The sequence below is a fragment of the Peromyscus leucopus genome, chromosome 11 (assembly GCF_004664715.2).
Source record: "Peromyscus leucopus breed LL Stock chromosome 11, UCI_PerLeu_2.1, whole genome shotgun sequence".
Classification (NCBI taxonomy): domain Eukaryota; kingdom Metazoa; phylum Chordata; class Mammalia; order Rodentia; family Cricetidae; genus Peromyscus; species Peromyscus leucopus.
Genome location: NC_051072.1, coordinates 423898 through 444106, shown reverse-complemented (window position 1 = coordinate 444106; position 20209 = coordinate 423898). Strand labels below are relative to the sequence as shown.

Genomic DNA, 20209 nt, shown 5'->3' with positions numbered 1-20209 from the left:
TAAGTTGAAAACAGTGTTTTTTCTTTCAATATCATCTCCATTGTCATAGAAACAAGGACCTGTACTGTAAAAAGGACAAAAACCACATATACTCACTAGTAGACAGGAAGATTGGATATTGATTGTTATGTACGAAGAACTGGATATACAGTTCTTACCTTACTATTTATACATATCCCAAAAAGGCATCTCATTCTTGAGTTTACTAATTTACCATAAGGTGTTAAAACAGGACAATTAAAACATAACTTTAATGTCTCTGTTGTGTCCAAAATTGTATTTATAATATTCCTAAGTACAAATGAAATTTATTGACAGAGACAAGATTGGAAGGAGAGACCAATTTATATCTCTAATTCTATAGTCTTCTGATGTTATTAAAATACATCCTAAAACATGTACCTCTAAACAAGTTTAAAGTAAACTTAGTTCATTGTTGTGAGATATTTTTGTAGCTAGAGTTTTTCTGCCTTGCCCACAGTCAGGACAAATCTTTGTCACCCGCCAGTCCCACAGCCGCTCAGACCCAACCAAGTAAACACAGAGACTTATATTGCTTACAAACTGTATGGCCGTGGCAGGCTTCTTGCTAACTGTTCTTATAGCTTAAATTAACCATTTCCACAAATCTATACCTTGCCACGTGGCTGGTGGCTTACCTGCGTCTTCACATGCTGCTGGTCATGGCGGCGGCTGCAGTGTCTCTCCGCCTCAGCCTTCTGCTTCCCAGAATTCTCCTCTCTCCTTGTCCCACCTACTTCCTGCCTGGCCACTGGCCAACCAGTGTTTTATTTATTGACCAATCAGAGCAATTTGACATATAGACCGTCCCACAGCATATTTTGTGTTCTGACAAAGCTTGCCTGGGGATCAGAGTGTGGAGCTAGCCACTAGCTAACCATAGAGGCCAGGCAGTTGTGGCATACATCTTTAATCCTAGGACTTGGGAGACTCACACCTTTGATCCAAGCACTTGGGAGGTTCACCCCTTTAATCCCAGCACTTAGGAGGTGGAGATAGAAATATAAAGTGGGTAGAGACAGGATCCTAGCCCTTCCGTTTGGTCTGAGGACCTGGAGAGGTAAGAAGACACTAGTGGCTGCTCCTTTGCTTCTCTGATCTTCCAGTTGTAGCTGTGTGAGTTGCTACACGGTTGTGTGGGTTCACACGGGTCTGTGGAATGAAGACACAGAGGCATCTTAAGAAGGAATCTAGCCTTCATGGCTGCAGGGGGGTCCAGCCGTGAAGGACTGAAGCCCTTTCCCTTCACCTAGGGCATATTTTTTACTCTTTTTACAGTTTAGATAGTTAATTTCCATACCTTCAAAGCAACCTAAAAGGAACTCCCAGAGACCAAATGCCAGGTGCAAAGTACTTGAATTATCAGGTACCTCAGTTTTCCTGGACCAAGTTTTGCATAGGCCTTTGATCCTTGGGGGACTCTCTGATCCTTGACTCTCAGACAAGATTCACATAGGTTGATAAGAGAAACAAAAGGTAAGAGAAACAAAAGGTGTGATTAAACAAAGGGAGGATTAGGGCTGGGTGCTGCTCTCTGGAGCCAAGCCAGGAGCTCAGCAGGATGCCGCCACATTGTTATTACCCCAATATTTGAATCCTGGTATTTATTGATAAGACTAATTAGGATCACACTTCATCTCATTTGATATGAAATATTTTTCAGAATCATTTTTAAGTATTTTTTAAAAGCTGGCTTGGAAAACAAGAGTGCTAGAGGTAAATGTGTTAAATGTACATTACCCTTGCCAGGAAGGACATCCCCAAGCTCAAGTAGCACCATTTCCCTTGGATGGGACACAGATCCTATCAGAGTAAATTGCATACTGGCTACATTACAAGATAAGCATGCACAGGGAAAGAAGACCTGAAGAAAGTCCTGCTGCTCCTGTCTCCCACCATCATGAAAGCCAGATCAGAAGAACCTCCTCCTAATTTATAGGAAAGAGAATTACTCCTCTTGTCTCACATGACACCAGGATGGATTCACTTGCCCAGTGGAGGAGTCTTTACCCACATCCCAAATTTGCCAAACAACAGAGAGGAAAATGCCAATTATTCTGCCTTTAGTGGGATTCTGGAATTTTCAAAGCAGCCTGACTTCCTGTACTTATCCAGGTACAGACTCTGGTTTCGCTCTGGAAGCAGTTCTGCAAACACAGGGTTTGCTAAAACCCAGGAACAGTGCAAAAGACTTCCCTGTGTTCCTGAAACTACTTGCGCAGACCTCTGGGAAATAAAGTCCAAGCCACTGTGATATCACAAGGGAAGCCTATGGAAACCAATCAAAAGCATCACCTAAAAAAAACCATAGATAACAAAGAGACATACAGTCAGATGTGTTCCATGTATAGTACATGACCTCAAACTCTACTGAATAGCCCTAGTGAAAAGGACTGCACTGGACTCCCATAAAAACAAACATACAGACAAACACAATGTAATGTAACAACAAGAGATCAACAGTAATGAAATGGACATGTAATTGTTGTCAAGGTGTCCAAAGCTAGGAACTGGAATTGACAGCCTTTTCAACAAGTATTTGGCGAAACTAGAATCAGACCAAAGACCAACATCTTGGGTGGCAAACACCTAGTCATATAGCTCCAGTTTAGTATGAGAGGTCTCTGATGAAACACAGTTGACTCTAAGGGCTTAGGAAGCTCCACCCATCCTGCTCAGCCAGCAGGACACATACCCTCTCTCCTGGGCCAGCCCCTCTTATTGTTTGATGTCTTCTCAGCAGACCCTGTCCTTGCCCCATACTCCTGTCTCCAGTATCTTGGGCTATATACTAATATGGTTGTATAACAAATCAATATCTTTAGGTTTGAGTGATCTGAAGGATTCTAATGTTTGTAATAACATCTTTCAATCACATTAAACATTTCACATTAATTATAAGCAATGCCTGTTTGCATAAATTCTGTATTAAAAGCATGTGTCTACTATATGTTGTGGAATATGTTTTTGTCACTTGGATTGGCTTAACAAAAAGCTGAATTGCCAATAGCTAGGCAGGATTTTGGGGGCAGAGTGGACACTTGGGAAGGGTGGGGATGTGTAGTCACCAGCCAGCCAGAGGAGCAAGATATGCAGGACAGGGAAATGCCACGAGTCACGTGGCATGTGTAGATAAATAGAAGTGGGTTAATTTATAGGACAAGCCTAAGCTATTGGCCAAGCTTTCATAATTAATAAGAAGTCTCAGTGTGGTTACTTGGGAGCTGGCTGGCAGGACAGAAAATCCACCTCTAACTATACTTCAATAGATCCATTACTAAGCCATAAGGAAAGACATTGCTACAGTATTTCTATGTACACAGTGCTTTAAATGATAGCTGATATGCTACTATGAGGTGTAAACAGTGAGAAATGATTCTGCCAGAGTCATTATATATAGGATTCATTACAATATGAATTTATTCATGGGTAATGAGGATTGTTCATAAGGCTTTGTCACACTATTTATATCTGTAGGGCTTCTAAACCAAACAAACTCTCTGACACTAAGGTACGAAGAAAAATCAGTTCTCTTATCAACTGAGCATGTCAGTTTTCCTTCATGCCTAAATTTCTCATGTTGAGTTTGGAACAATTGTTCCACACATAGCTACTGTCTTCGATTTCACAGGTTTCTCTCTAGTCTGAAAATTTTGGTGTTGATTTGGGGAAAAATAAAAAAATAATTGGTCATATTCTTTACTTCTTTGGGCTTCTCTGCAGTGTGGATGCTCAGGTCTAGAGGCTGGACACATCTACAGGCTTTGGGACATTGTCTCTAGTATGTCATTGGATATTAATAGCAGAGTTACGAAAAAGACTGAAAAGCCTTCCATATTCATTGCTGTCCTAGATTGATTTCTGTTGGGCTGATAATAAATGGCTGGACCAAACACAATGTGGGGGGAATGATCAGTTTATTTCAAATTATGAGTTACTATTCCTCATCCAGGGAAGCCAGGACAGGCAGTGATGCAAAAACCATGGGGAATACTGCTTTTTGACTTGCTTCTTCTGGTTCATGTTCACCACAATTTTATGCAACAAAGGAATTCCTGTACAGGGTAGTGCTGGTTGTCCTGGCTGTCTTCTCTTATATCACTTAGAAACCAAGAAAATACCCTGAACACAAGCTTATAAGCTAATATGATAGAAGCAAATAGCTAACTGAGAGTCCTTCAGATAATGTTGGGTTGTGTGGTACGGACATCTGCAGCTAGCTAACAAAGACATCTGTACCTGCAGAGTCTCTCACCTATATCAACACTTTGTTGCTGATGAAGACTTGAATTACTATCCAAGGCTTAGGGACAGCTTTTGAGTGTGTAGAGTGTTTCTGCAGTATGAACTATCTGCAGATATATACAGTGTGAAGAAAAGGTAGAGAACTTGCTATGTTGATTGCTTTTGTTGGCTTCATCACAATGAATTCTCCAAATCTTATATAGACATGAGGAACAACTAAGTCCTGATCCTGTTCTGCATATGAGTAGGGTTTCTCTCAGGTGAGAATTACTGAGGTTCAATCAGGACCGAATGATAACTGAAACCTTCACTACATCCTTCACATTATAGCTTCGATTTTCAGGATGAAGATTGTTGTGTTATTTAAGATACAAGGAAACACTAAGTGTCAGTCACTCCATTCATGTTTGGACTGTTTGCTGCAGAATGAAATTTACTGATAGTAGAGGGTGTTGACTGAGAGTTAAAGCACTCACCATTCTTCACATGTGCATGGCTTCCCTACTCAATACATTCATTTGTGCTGCATAAAGTTTAAATCATCATCAAAGGCTTTGCCACATTCCACATGCTTGTGGAACTTCTATTCAGAATGAATTATTTGATGTCTTTGAAGGACTACAAACATGTAAACTTTTTATTACATCTGTAGGATTTCTCTCCAGTATGAACTGTCTTGTGTCGAGAAAGGGTATAATGATTAACAAAGGCTTTGCCACATTCCTCACACTTGTGGTTATTCTCTTCAGAATGAATTGTTTTGTGTACCTTAACATATGAAGAGCAGGAAAATCCTTTGCCACACTCTTCACACTTGAATGGTTTCTCTCTAGTATGAACAATCTTGTGCTGAGTAAGGGTATACAGCTTAATGAAGGCTTTCCCACATTCCCCACACTTGTAGGGATTGTCTTCAGAATGAATTATTTGATGTCTTTTAAGATCTGAAGAATAGGAAAAAACTTTGCCACACACCTCACACTTGTAGGGTTTCTCTCCAGTATGAGCTATCTTGTGCTCAGTAAGTACAGACAGCTTAATAAATCCTTTTCCACACAGTTCACACTTGTAGGGTTTCTCTCCAGAATGAACTGTCTTGTGTCTCTTGAGGGTTGTATGTGTGGTAAAGGCTTTGTGGCATTCTTCACACTTATATGGCTTTTCTCCAGTATGAATTTTTTGGTGCTTTTTAAGGTCTAAAGTAGAGTAAAACATTTTGCCACATTCTTCACATTTACACGATTTCTCCCCGGTATGATGTAATTTGTGCACAGTAAGGTATGAGAAAGTACAAAAAGTTTTTCCACATTCTTCACATTTATGTGGTTTCTCAATGGTGTGAGTTCTCTTGTGAACAGAAAGTTCTGGGCGAGTACGAAAGTCCTTACCACATACTTCACATTTGAAAGGTTTCTCTTGACAATGAGTTCTTTTGTGTCTCTTCAGTTTTGAGGTACAGGCAAACATTTTGCCACACTCTTCACACTTGTGGCATTTCTCTCTGGTATGAACTATTTTGTGCTGAACCAGGGAAGAATTACTAGAAAAGGCTTTTCCACAGACTTCACACTTGTACAGTTTCTCTTGACAATGAAGTCTTCTATGTTTCTTCAGTTTTGAAGTAGAGTAAAACATTTTTTTACATTCTTCACACTGATAAGATTTCACTCCAGTATGACTTAATTTGTGCTGGATCAAGGAAAAATTATAAGAAAAAGCTTTCCCGCATTCTTCACACTTGTATGGCTTCTCTCCAGAATGAACGAACTTGTGCTGAGTAAGGGTAGAAAGTGTAGAAAAGGCTCTGCCACATTCGCCACACTTGTAGGGATTGTCTTCAGAGTGAATTCTTTGATGCCTTTTAAGGGCTGAAGAAGAGGAAAAACATTTGCCACACTCCTCACACTTGTAGGGTTTCTCTCCAGTATGAGCTATCTTGTGCTCAGTGAGTACAGACGGCTTAGTGAATCCTTTTCCACACAGTTCACACTTGTAGGGTTTCTCTCCGGTATGAACTGCCTTGTGTTTCCTAAGGCCTGAGTGATTACGAAAGGCTTTGTGACATTCCTCACAGTTATATGGTTTCTCTCCAGTATGAACTCTTTGATGTTCCTGAAGGTGTGGAGAACAGTAAAATCTTTTTCCACAGTTTTCACACTTGTAGGGATTCTCTCCAGAATGAATTCTTTGATGTTGCTTAAGGAATGAAGGATAGCAAAAGGATTTGCCACATTCTTCACACTTGTACTTTTTCTGTCCAGAATGAATTCCTTTATGTTGGTTAAGGATTAAAGCAGAGGAAAATGTTTTCCCACATTCTTCACACTTGTATGGTTTCTCTCCACAATGAACTCTTTGATGTTGCTTCAGGAATGAAGGATCATAGAAAGCTTTGCCACATTCTTCACACTTGTAGGGTTTCTCTCCAGAATGAATTCTTTGATGTTGCTTCAGCATTGATGGATAGTAAAATAATTTGCCACATTCTCCACACTTATAGGTTTTTTCATCAGTATGATTTTTCTGGTGTATAAAAAGTGACGAGCGAGTACTGAAGGTCTTATGGCATTCTTTACACTTATAGGGTTTGTCTCCAGTATGAAGTCTCTGGTGTATAGAAAGTGTTGAGCGAGAACTAAGAGCCTTACCACATTCTTCACATTTGTAGGGTTTCTTCCCTGTATGAATTCTCTGGTGTTGAATAAGGAGTGAATTACAATCAGTGGTCTTGCTATAATTGTTACAATTATTGGGTGTTGTTCCTGTTGAGCAAAAGTTGAGATATGATCAAAAGCTAAGCAATATTCTCTATACTTAGAATGATTACTTTTAAAATGGAGAGATTTACTCAAACATATTTAACCATAAATCAGAAACAATAGTGTATTTTAACACCTATCATCACTGAGCATAATTCACAAAATATAGCAGTATGCAAAAACAAGCTACATTTCTACTAGAATAAGAGTACAACCAAATGAACAAAAATAATGGCATATATTTCAAAGTTAAATAGCAAAGTAAGTTGTAAGGGGATTTTACTAACAGAAATTAACTCACTGAAGTATGGCTGGACATCCATGAAATTACAACATAGCCAAGAAAAAGTTAATTGAGATTCATGAGATTGGACCAACATAGAAACACAAAATTTTTACCCAAATATAGACTTTCATTTTTATATGCTCCATAACAGGTAGACTGTCAATATCAATATCAAATAAAATATCTTGGGGCTTTAGGATGGTATTTTATTTTTTATTTTGTTGACAAGAAACTGTATACCTCAAATATATCAAATTATAAAAGAATTTTCAGGTACACTTATGAATAACAGAAACTATGCTGAAGGCAACACAGTTGTCAACGAATTGTTTCATTTTGTGCTTTTAATGAAAAGAGTTTCTCTGCATAGGCCTGGGTGTCCTGGGTGTCCTGGATCTGGCTCAGTCAACCATGCTAGCCTCAGACTCAGAGATCTTCCTGCCTTTGCCTCACAAGTGCTGTGATTAAGGCATGCACCACCAAGCCCAGTGATAAAATTACATATTTCTATGAACTATTCATTAATTAAATAACCATTGAGCAATGAATGGAGAGAAACAATGAATAAGACATGAAAATAGGAGACTTGTATTTAACCATGAGGTAAAACTTCACAGAAACAGTACTCATAGATACTATTTCTTATAGCATAGACACTCTTTTTATCTTGCACTGTCCTGATGGATGGACAACCCATCCACAGGCAGAACATGTATGACAAATGATTACAGATGATGCACACTTCCAAATAACAATGCAGAATATGAAATTGCAAAAAAAGAAAAAATACATTCTCCTAGAAGTGGATATATATATATATATAATGCATATTAAATCCTTAGTACTGCATGACACAAAAAAATTATAAAGACATTTTCATCATTCATAAATGAGACAAGTTTCATTAAATGAGTGTAAGTGACATGAAAGAAACTTATGTGTGAAGTTATTGTCTCACAATGGCTTCACACCCAGGGATTTTAGAAATGTGTGCAAACTTTCAGAGGTGTAGAAAACAATTTAAAGTCAGTAACTGAAGTGCCCAAAGTGTCTGCATTTTGCATGAGTTTTACCCAATGACTCCCCCAGCTAGCCAATCCTGCTGAGAAAATGCCCTCATGAAGCCTCACCCACAGCTTTTGAAAAATCCACTCTTTTACATCATAAAAGACATTCTTTGAATCAATGGAAATGAAACTTTTGAAGTTCCAGGGTATAGCAGCCTTTGGTATGAGGTAATTATGGGTTTAGCCTTATGACCCAATCATGCCTCATGTTGAGTGGCTAAAATTCTCCCTGGCATGAGCCTGTTCTCCAAAACAGCAAAAAAGACTCTACCTGAACTTCACTGAGTAGCCTTGAACTGTGTCTCCTGTAGATACAACACTTGGAGATACCAGCAAAATTTCTGACAATCAAGAGTTTCAGAACACTCTGGGTCTCCCAGCTGCTTCATTCACTATTACAGTGGTAGTGTCCCACTGAGACCTTCCTAGGCCCCATAAATGTCTCACCAGGGCCAGAGAATCAGAAATTTCCACTGTATTTCCTCACACCAAAACCAACTGATTCTTTCTGGTCCTCCAAGGAGCTAGGTGAAGGTATTTTTCTCTGGTCCAGATTCTGGTAAGTGGAAAAGTATTGATGTTGACTCCTTCCTGGGTCTCCTTCTAAGAGTAAAGATGTTGACGGAAGAACTAACAGATAAAAATTTTTGGTTAAGGGGCTGGAGAGATGGCTCAGTGGTTAAGAGCACTGACTGTTCTTCCAGAGCTCCTAAATTCAATTCCCAGCAACCTCATGGTGACCACAACCACCTGTAATGAGATCTGGTGCCCTCTTCTGGCATGCAGGAACACATGCAGATAGAACACTGTATACATAATAAATAAATATTAAAAAATTTTTTTTTGGTTAAATCCTTGTCTTATATCATTTCTGAAGATGCTGAATTAATAGTTGAATAGTTCATTTAATTCATGCTGTCTCAGCTACTGTCTTAGCCTTACTTTTTGTCCCTTTCCCTGACCTTCATCGTGGAACAGAGAGTCAGGCCACTGTTTGAGCTCACTTTGGCATCCAGGCAACTGGAAGCTACAGGGTTTTTCTGTCCTCTTGCCTATGGTTCATGAGCAGTGCCAACCTCCTTTTGGAGGCTGCACTCATGGGTCTGGAAAACTCCATGTCTGTTCCTCTTCAAACAGCTCATCACCGGCACCTAGCTCCCCACTGTGGTCTTATCAGGAGCGCAGACCTAGTCAACTCCCAGCCCTGTGCTCAGGAAGATCTTCCCTGGGCTAGTGGAGATCTACCCATCTATGAACTATAAGGTCTCAAACAGGGCAGGGTCCCTTTTACTGCAGAACACAAGGTGGCTGTGGGAGCCACTAGACCAGTGACTGCAGTGGGGGAAGAGCAGAGCCCTCGTGCATCAAAGGGGCTGCCCAGGCGTAGGTCCAGGACTCTAGCTTACCATGGGCAAAGAGTGGCAGTCAGTTTTTCTGTGGGGAGAGCACCTTAGCTGCACTGCTTCTGTGGAAGACTGGAGACAGAACATTCTTTCTGTTCTTGGGACTCCTTTGCCCTATGGCTGAGGTCAGCCCTTGTCTCTGCTCCAAGCCGGGATACTTTTGCTTTCATTTCTAGAACTTTCTGAGTTGCTTAGATGTCTAGTTTTATGGCTTTCTGTTTACATGTCTCTAGGCTACTGGTACCAATGTATTTAAAACTTACAGGTTTGACCCCACAAACTAGTATGTCCCTATCCCATAAAATCACTATATTATCCTAAAAATGTAAATCTGTATAAGAGGGAAAATACATAAAGTACTATTCAGGTTGTCTGCCCATATCTACAGATATACAATACATTTATGGGTATATAAATCACTGGCTTCAGTCTAATAGAGAAACAAATGCTTTTTGAATATAGATAATATCTTTTGGAATTGTCATATGTCGTTTTAGCTCAGTGAAAAGCTGGCTCCAGAGATAGAATATGCACCATCCACTTCACACCCAAGGATAATTGTCTCAGAACTTCTTCCAATGCCCGGTCCTGGGTCAGGCTGGCTCCCTGACTCTCTGATAGGCAGAAGGAGAACAACAGGAAAAGACACTTGAGAACAGCTAAGAGGTGAACTGTTTCCAAGAGAGGCTGTTATTTACCTCATGGTAGGAAGATGTGTAGAATTAAAAACAACTAATGGGTACCTCATTGTTAAGAAGGATAAAAGGGACACCCTGTCTAAAACCAATCAATAATAACTCTAAAATCATAATCAGCTAAATTCTGTTAGATGCTGTTAACATGACTTTAATGATGATCATGATAAGTACACATTCTATCTAAATCATAAAGGCTGTTTTATGTTTTCTGTAAGGTTTATCTCTAAACTTTCAAGGCACAATGGTTTAACATTATGTGCACAGGTAATATGAATGAATCACATTACCCTCGCTGTGTATTTTGGATTCAGCCTTCTTTTATTTAACTGATGTTGCACAGTATCGTCTAAGCTGAACAATGACCATCTTCATAACTCTAGCTGTGTTGATAAAAGTAATCACAGCTGGGCTTTTTAAATGCTAATATTCCTTTAAAAACAGGATAGAACCCTCACTTGAGTATCCACTCATTGCTCCCATAAATTCCTAGTTATGGAATTAGAACTCAATTTTATGAAGCTTCAAGGTTTTCTGGAGACACAAGGGTATACAGGCAAGAAAAACTAAAACTGGGTTGGAATTCCACTCTGCAGTCATGGGAAAGAAATGGCCCCCATGAAAATAGCTATTGCCTAACACCTTCCACTCTGGGAAATTTTCTTACATTGTATGGTAAATTTACTTGTTAATGTTATTATGTCTTATTTGAAATTGCTTAATCGAGCTGGGCGGTGGTGGCGCACGCCTTTAAACCCAGCACTCGGGAGGCAGAGGCAAGTGGATCTCTGTGAGTTCAAGGCGAGCCTGGGCTACCAAGTGAGTCCCAGGAAAGGTACAAAGCTACACAGAGAAACCCTGTCTCGAAAAATCAAAAAAAAAAAGAAAAAAAAGAAAAGAAATTGCTTAATCAAGGGGGCTATATACAAAGGTTCAGATGGCTTTTCAAAGGGAGTAAATCATCTCAATTGATTCTTTACAATCAGGTACCAACTGAACTCATGCTCTATACTCCCCTCTTCTGGATTCTTGATTACAAAAAATGCTCTCTCATCCAAGTTTATTCATATCACTAAAGCTCTTACTGAGATGTAACTCTTCTCTCAGGACCAGTGAACCATTTTAAAAAGTTATAAAAGTCGTAAATATGAAGTTATATTTCTAAAAAGGGTTAAATTGTTTTAGATAAGATAAATTATATAAGAAGAGACCAAAACCATAAAAGTTTTAAGAGAAGTCACAGTAGGTCTGAATACATTATATGGGACTTATGCAAGATGATACTTAAAGATAATATACCTGCTTGTTTCTTCACATCCCAAGGACCTTGTCTTTGCTCCAGAAATGTCACCAGGTATGGCTTAGAGACAGTAAGACCTGTTTGGAGGAAAGAGGAACAAGATGGTTTGGGTGTTCTTCCACTAGGAATTGACTTGCAACTTACAGTATGCTGCTTATGAGAAAAGAAATGATATAGTAAATGTTTGCAGGCAATTAGTTCCTGAAATGATTTCTGATAGGTATATTAGAATGTTGAAGAGGATTTACAATCTGCAGATTCTAAGCTTCAGTTAAAAGGGAAAACATTAAAAGTGAATTGTGAAACATTTCCATTAACATGAGTGCTCCATGCCTCATGCCATTGAATTTCCCCCAGTCCCACTAGAGTCAAGGATGCATGCTCCCAACACAGACAGGTTAAACATACAAAGAGAATAACAATGAAATGTTTCTTAGCTACACAGCAACATCCCTAATTTTTCTTAAAATAAAAAATATGAAATTCGCTGTTGAAAAGCACAAATTCCCATGACATACTCTACAAAGTAGGGAAGCTACATGTTGAGGTTGAAATAAGAATTCACTATGGATGAGACCCTTACCCAAGAAATCAAGGTGGCTGTAATTCTCCAATATCACATCCCTGTACAGATCCCACTGAGCAGGCTCCAGGCATTCCCACTCTTCTGGAGTAAAATCAATGGCCACATCCCAGAAGGACAGCATCTCCTGAAATACAGAACAATGAATATTATCATACTTTTCATTAATTAAAACCACTAAAAATTATATAAATACTAAGATGCATTGGGTCGGATAGTTTTCCTGTCAACTTGACATTGGCCATTTGAGAAAAGAGAAGCATAATTGAGAAAAGATCTCCATGTGATGTAACTTTCTTAATTGGTGATGGATATGGAACAACCCAGCCCACTGGGGGTGGTACCACCCTGGACAGGTGGTCCTCAAAGGTATAAAAAAGTAGGCTGAGCAAAGCATGGAGAACAAGCCAGGAAGCAGTGTTCCTCTAGGGCCTCTGCTCCAGTTCCTGCCTCTAGGCTCCTGCTTAGACTTCCCTCAGTGATGGAGTGTTGCCTGAATAATAATCAGCAAGTACAGAAATAGAAATACTTTGGGAATATTTAAAATACACTAGATATTGCTCTGATCTTATGTTCATTTCCCCTTCCCTCTTCTTTGACAGGCACTGATGGATTTGCAATATTCCATGCTTTGAATAGTTGACACCTGTACCTCAGTGTGCTGTAGCTGAGAATTATGATTGCTGGTGCAACTATTTTCTTATTTCAAAATACTCTATGAATCACATTTTTTCTGCTTTTCATATATTATTGAGTAAAGCCCCAACATAATCTGTATTAGTTAGGGTTTTCTATTGCTCTGAAAAGACACCACGACCACAGCAAGTCTTATAAATGAAATATTTAACTGGGTTGGCTCACTTACAGTTTCAGAGGTTCAGTCCATTATCATCAGGACGGGGAGCACGGGAGCATGCAGGCGTGCTGGAGGAATAGCTTAGAATCTTATATTTTGACTCAGAGGTAATCGGAACTCAACTGACTGTCACATTGAGGGAAGCTTGTGCAAAAGAGACCTCAAAGCCCACCTCCACAGTGACACACTTGCTTCAACAAGGTCACACCTCCAAATAGTGCCACTCCCATTGGGGGCCATTTTCTTTCAAACTACCACATAATCTATGATAGCAACAACATTATTTTTCCTTTTTTTTTTTTTACTGCGTGAAAAATACTGGGAATTTATATATTAAAGGGGTATTTGGTGTGAATTTTAAGGGTAAGTTTTGCATAGCCTTTCCATCAGTTTTCAGTTTTCAGTGTGTTCATCTCCCCAAACACTGTATTTCAGGCTTCTGAAGCAAAGCTTCAGAAAGCAGGCTTCTGAACACTAGATGAAGCTTACACATATCCAACTTTTGGAGCAACAGTACAGGGAGCATTGATCACTCTCTTATCACACGGTTCCAGAACATCCATTGTTTGAAAAGTCCCAAAGCCTCGGCTTCCTGATGTCCCTGGCTGATAGCAAACCATTCCATCTCCAACTCCTGTGAGTTACAACTCTGCATGTAGCATATCAATATGATGAAGTAGTACTTTTCAATGCCTGAAATAATTCTCAGTTTTATCCATATTGTCACAAACACCATGAATTTATCCTCTTTTTAAAAAATTGTTTAAAATATAATTACATAATTTCCCCTTTTCTTTCCTTATTCCAGCCCCTCCCATGCTCACGTGTTACTTCTTCTGAAGTACATTGTGTCTCCATCTTTAATTATTACTGTTACATGTGTAGGTACCTACATATGCATTCATAAATAAATATGAACTGCGGATTCTGTTCAGTGCTGTCTGCATGGATGTTTGGATGGCTGACTTCTTGGTGTTGGATAAACAGTGAGAGGACTCATCTATGGGGAAGACTGTAGATAACCCCCCGGCAGGAAATCATGTATATTAGCATTTTCAGGCAGTCACACTGTTGAGGTATCATGAGTGCAACTTCCCTTCACTTTGTAGGAGACACAACCTCACAGCATACACAACTGACTTCTGGTTCATATGATCTAACAGCTCCATCTCCAGAGATATTCCCTGAGCCTTATGTGCAGGAATTATGATGATGACTATGTAGATGTATCCACTGGGGCAGGGTACCACACCATCATTCTACTCTGCACTTTGGTCACTTTGGTTTTCTGTAATGCTTTCTGACTACTGGCGAGAGAGAAGCGGCTGAGAGCTGCACTTATCTACGGTTCTAAGGAAAAGTATTGGGAATGCAGTTAGGTATTATGATGGTTTGGTAAAGTAGTAGTAGGCAGGAACTCCTCGAAGATCCATGACCCAACTAACCATGAGTGGCAGCCATGATTCCAGGCAGGATTTGCCTACTCTTGAGCAGGACTTAAGTCCAATTAGACAGCTACTGTCCACAACAACAGTCACTGTTGCACCCTTCGTGATATCTTGCCATACTGGTCATTGTTGTGGTTCATAGGAACAACAGCTAAATAAAACTGTTTATCACTCCTCTCTCTCCCTTGGAAGCTTGCAAAGCGCTTCCCATCACTATGAAAACTTGGACTCAGGTAGGAGGATTTCAGGTCAGATCCAGTTCCAATCCTGAGTCTTGTGTCTGAAGTGCAATGTGTTTTCAGCATGAGGAGGAGGATGGTTATAGTCAAAAGATTTTTGGTACAGAGGAAAAGTATGCCTTGGAAAGAATGATTACACTGAAATAAACATCTCTTATCTCAAGGGCAGAGTGCAGAGGCACTGTGGAGGAAGATGGATCCCCAAATCACAGTACACTGAAGAAAGTTAGTGAATAGAAAAATCCAGTAATTTCTCAAGAAAAAGCAACTAAACTCTGTTGAAAGTTTCTCTGTAGGTAGTAGAACATGTCCCCACATTTCAAGTAAATGAAAACTACAGATTTCACTCTTCCATACTTAGCATATCACGACAACAGGTCAGCTTGGAGAACTGCAGGAATGCAGGGCAGAGTGAAGATGGAAACACTGTTCTCTCTGAGAACTGGAGCAGGTTCTCAATGGTGAACTGACTGCAAGGACCTCTCCCTAATGCTGCCCAGCACCCGTTATCACTGTTCTGGATGGGGAAGTGTGGCTGTGCTGAGGCCACTGTCCTCACCATGGGCTGCCTGGGGATGCGGGCAGAAGGCCTGCCACCATGGTCCCATTCAGCTGGTTTTCAGGTGATATAATTAAAAGCAAACATTTCAGGGGCAGTTGCAACTGGCAACATTCATTTTCCATGGAGAAAGAAGGCAAACAATATCAGGCCTGAGAAGGACAAACTGTGATTCATTCAAAATTGCTGCAAACTCAAACTAACTACCAGATGGGTCACTATAGACCAACTGTTCCTCCCTGAATGGAGGCTGGTCCTAGATACAAGCCTCCAACAACAGAACAGACAGAGCAGAACTCCTACAAATTCTCCCAAGCCCTCTCAGTGTCCCCAGGGAGATATTTCTCGTACCCTCCAGACAAACCTGACTACCTGGAGACTGTGGGGGAAATCAAAGTTCCTTGTAAAGAGAGGGCTGTGTTGTTGCCCGGCTCCAAATCCCAGTGACCCTCCATTCAGACCTGTCCTGTCTCTCAATTCCAGAACATAGTGCTTTAAAAACTCACCACAAAGAACATGAAGAAGGAACTCACAGGTCTTTGTCCCCAGCTTTTGACTCACAAGAGTATGGCGCACAATAATGTTTGCCTTAAGTTGTCACATCTGGCTACACTACAACTTAACATATGGAAATGACCCATGGAAGACCATATGTAATGCTTTTATTGGAAACATGGAATGTATAATTAGAATATTAGTTTCAAAATATATATTCCATGTTTTGCTTTGTATGTTAGATGTCTAGATGTACCTGTAGATTTTAAAGAGTCAGTTCCTGAGTCTTCTTTTTTTTAGTTTAGCTTTTTTTTTTCTATTGTGAGTGTTCTTAATGAAATAGTAAGTGGAGTGTGTCCAGTCAAAGTCGGGACTCAATTCTCAACTGACTTTAGCACATCTATACACTATGTTTAAATGTTTTCTGATGGGATTGGAGAGATGGCTCAGCAGTTATGAGCACTGGCTGCTCTCCCAGAGGACCCACGTTCAATTTCTAGAACCCACATGGCAGCTCACAATTGTCTATAATTCCAGTTGCAGGGCATCTGACACCCTCACACAGACATATGTGCAGGCAAAACACCAATGCACATGAAATAAAAATAAATAATTTAAAATAAATAAATAAAGTTTTCTGACACAGACTCAGGTAGCATAGGTTGGCCTTGATTTGCTAGAGGATGACCTTGTGCTCCTGCCTCCTCCTCACAAATGCAGAGACAGCAGGGATGTGCCACAGAGTAAGCTGAAGTTTCTTTTCTTTCTAGTCTGTTTACTACAAATTAAATGAATACACACAGGTCTGTACGTCATAAGTAAGCATGCTGCTGCATCGGCATGCTGTACAGAGAAAAAAATCAGTTTTGATGGAAAAGGCAGCATACTTTTTCTGTCTTAAAAACGTAAAACACACTACCATTTTCTTGCAATTTATTAACATTAATGATCAAGTGCCTATTATTTTAATTATAGTCACAAAAGACACAGAAAACACTGGTATTTAAGATGAGGTGGTTTGAAGCCCATGTTTCCTAAGAGTAGACTTCAATGTCCAAAGTCAGTCTCCAGCTCACAAACACCTGGTCTGACTGAAAAGTGAAAAGCACAAAGGACAGGATGAAGAGCGAACACCATGCTAATCACAGGACCCTGGGCGAACCAGAGCTCTTCAGATTCATCTCTTAGTGTTTATGACATAGTATAAGTTCTTGGAGAAACGCTTCCATAAGCACTCTACAGGGACATCGCGGAAGCTGAATGCCACACTCAGTGACGGTTGAGCAGAAATGTCAGAGTACACAGATGCACGGGGGAGGTTGTGAATGGAGAACAATGCACACAGGCTGTCGGGTGTGCAGGGCTGTGGTTCCTCCACAGAGTCTCTCAAGCCCCCCTCCAATCACTAAAAATCCCGAGGCTCAAGTCTGTCCTCACACGGACTCATGTCTCCAGCCTGAAAAGTGTCCACACTTCCAACATCACACGGTCTCTGGCGGAACAGAGTGGGTGTGGGGCGTTTACCCACCACCCCCACAGCTCCCCAGAGTTTTCTTGAGTGCAAGCAGCAGGAAATATTAGGTAGAAAGATTTATTGCAGAGAATCTTGCGGAGATAAACAGAAAAATAAAGGATAGCCTCAAGAGGGCCTGGAACCTTTTTCCAATGGCCCGGACTGTCTCTGCCCCAGGGTTTTTATAGAGACACCAAGGTGTGGAGCAAAAGACCTCCTCCCCCAGCACAGCCAAGTGCAGACCATCTCAGACACCTGCACTCAGGCCTGTGGTCCTGATCATCCTCTATTCGGACCTGCTGGGTAAAGCCACGAGGAACCCGAGAACGGGCTCCTACAAGTGGGTTGTTATTTTCTATTATTTTTCACCCCACACTGTAGGATCAACATTGCTGGGACAGTGCAAAGCTCAGCCTATCCTCTTTATGGCATGGTTCTGCCTCCCTATGGGAGTGTTCCTGTGAGGATTCAGCTCACAGGATTGGACATGGGAGATTCCTTTTCAGAGCGAACCACCCTTAAATCGGCAGTTCATTCCAAAGAAAGTGAGAGAAACATCCAGTACACCACCAGTCTTCCTTGCAGAACTCTGTCCTGGGAACGAACCTAGCCACCTGATGAACTTCAGTCGACTAAAACGAGAATACTGGCCAACCATAAAGAAAGGACCAGATATCCCCTTGCCTAAACAAACTGAGAAATCAAATAACGGCCACGTGTGAATGAGCTCCCAACACCACCTCCAGCCAAAGACTGTCAGAAACCCACCCAGGCAATCCTGGTTCTCGCAAGCTTCTCCACGCCTGAAGTACCAAGCCTGATCTCCTGTCCCCAAAGCACAAGGAAGATAAAGGCAGCAAGATGCCTCCTTACGAAGTGGTCATTCCCAGCATCAGCCCCATCGTCTTCTCCCCAACCCGGACTTGCACCTTGACTGTGGCCCAGGCTAGTTCAGCACAGCACCTCTAAATGGCTTAGACTCCGCCCCCCTCTGCTCCCTTCAAGCCCGACTGCGCCACGCCCTCCCCGCACAGTTCCTCTGGCCTGCCTGGTTGCGCTGCACCCTGGACCAACCTCCATGTCAGAGATGCACCCCGAGAGCGGAGCAGGACTGGATTCTCGCCAGATTTGGAGGAGGATGCACGTGTGCTTACCAAAAGCTGAATGGCGATTTCCAGAGTAGCCCCTTGTTTCGTCAGAGTCTCAGGGACTACATTTCCCAGAGGTCTTGGGAATTCCAGGAACCATGGGAGAGAGATTTCCACTTTTCCACTCTCCTGGGTTTCTGCCCCCAAGTCTGCAGAACCGGTTGGAGAGGGAAAGCCTGAGTCTGCAGCTGGACAGCTGTTTTCAAAGTTCCAGATTCACAACAAAGCCACGTACAGTCCCCTCATCTCATGAGAAGTAGGTCTGAGCCTCATGGAGTTTGTAGGGCCATTTCTGTAAGGGAATCTCTGTTGTTTTAATTCAAAAGCAGAAACTTTATACCTCTAGATCCTGATCCTCACGTCTACACAGTTTTTAAAGTTTTTATCTCTCGTGATAAAAGCTGATGTTTCTATGGCTGTCAGTGTGCCCGTGCCGGCTCCATTCAGGGGTGAGGGCAGGCGCAGTTCTTCTTTTCTTTGCAGTCCATGGCCCATATTAAAATGTTTTTTTTCCCCCATTATATAAGTCATCAAGAAAAAACACATTTAGTTAAACCATTGGTACATGCCCACCAAGTAGTCTCAGGGGCCCAGTAATATTCCTCTTGTCCAGATCGAGTTAACCCACGAGGATGAATAGCAGACATCAGAATAAGGGAAAGTGCCCAGGCTAAATGTTTTCAATATTAGATATGTTACAGTCCCTTGTAAGCCCTCTGACGTTAATTTGGGCTGTCCATAGTCACAGTGAGATTTGTCAGTCAATGGCTGACAGTCCTATTCCTATGTAGTGAAAGGGCTGGAGGCGGGGCATGTCTAGGGGGCGGGGCATGTCTAGGGGCGGGGCATGTCTAGGGGCGGGGCATGTCTAAGCATACCGGACAACTCTGGCCAATTTCTATCTGGGAATGATTGATCCAGCAGTGGACCTTCTTGACAATGGAAAAGAAGCTTGGAGAATCCCTCAGCTTCCTAAACAGTTGGAGACAGGACTTTGGCCCTGTGTGTATTAAGAGGGGAGAGTCGGTTTGGGCCTTGACACAGGTACGAGATCTTTGGTCTGGGGACCTGGATTATAAATCTATCCTCAGAATCCCTTCCTGTGGCAGAGAATATGATTCTCCAAGTTCTCCCTGTTTTCCAAAGGCCAATCCTTTTAACGAATTTCCAGGCCTTTAATTTTTGTGGCCACTCAGTTACATTCTCCCCTCTGGAGGAGGCTTTCTTTCTGCATATACCTATTCATCCGTGTGTTTCCAGGAAGCCTCTGTTTGTCAACCCTCTGGGGAAGATAAAGCTCTTTGGTGCTGAGAACTTAGTCTAGGGTGTCTTAAGCTGATACTAGTCCCGTCAACATCCATACCTAGCATTCCAGGAGGAACAGGTTAAACATCTCTTTCTTTTGAAGGCTGCCTGCATGTTTAACTTTCCTGGCTATTCCAGTGCTTATCTGTATGCACAGGACTTTTTTGCCCTCTACAAAGTAGCTTGAAGATATTCCATCAGAACAACACTTAATACAGGTCGATTATGACAGCCAGGAATGTCTTGCTGACCAATAGTCATAGTACATCGAAGGGAGATCAGGAATA

At 41.3% G+C, this 20209-nt stretch overlaps 1 protein-coding gene across 2 annotated transcripts; it reads right to left on the bottom strand.

Moving 5' to 3' along the window:
- Window positions 1-2548: 2548 nt before the first annotated feature.
- Window positions 2549-18687, bottom strand: LOC114685534 (zinc finger protein 58-like). Of its 2 annotated transcripts, none has more exons than XM_028860167.2 (4): window positions 18624-18687; window positions 12360-12486; window positions 11776-11853; window positions 2549-7028 (listed from the first exon to the last, which is right to left on the bottom strand). In XM_028860167.2, the coding sequence occupies exons 2-4, from the start codon at window positions 12481-12483 to the stop codon at window positions 4885-4887; spliced, it is 2346 nt and encodes a 781-aa protein (XP_028716000.1). In that variant the 5' UTR covers window positions 12484-12486; window positions 18624-18687; the 3' UTR covers window positions 2549-4884. The 2 variants fall into 2 exon arrangements, with proteins under 2 accessions (XP_028716000.1, XP_028715999.1); XM_028860166.2 differs by having other exon boundaries at window positions 18544-18624.
- Window positions 18688-20209: the final 1522 nt, after the last annotated feature.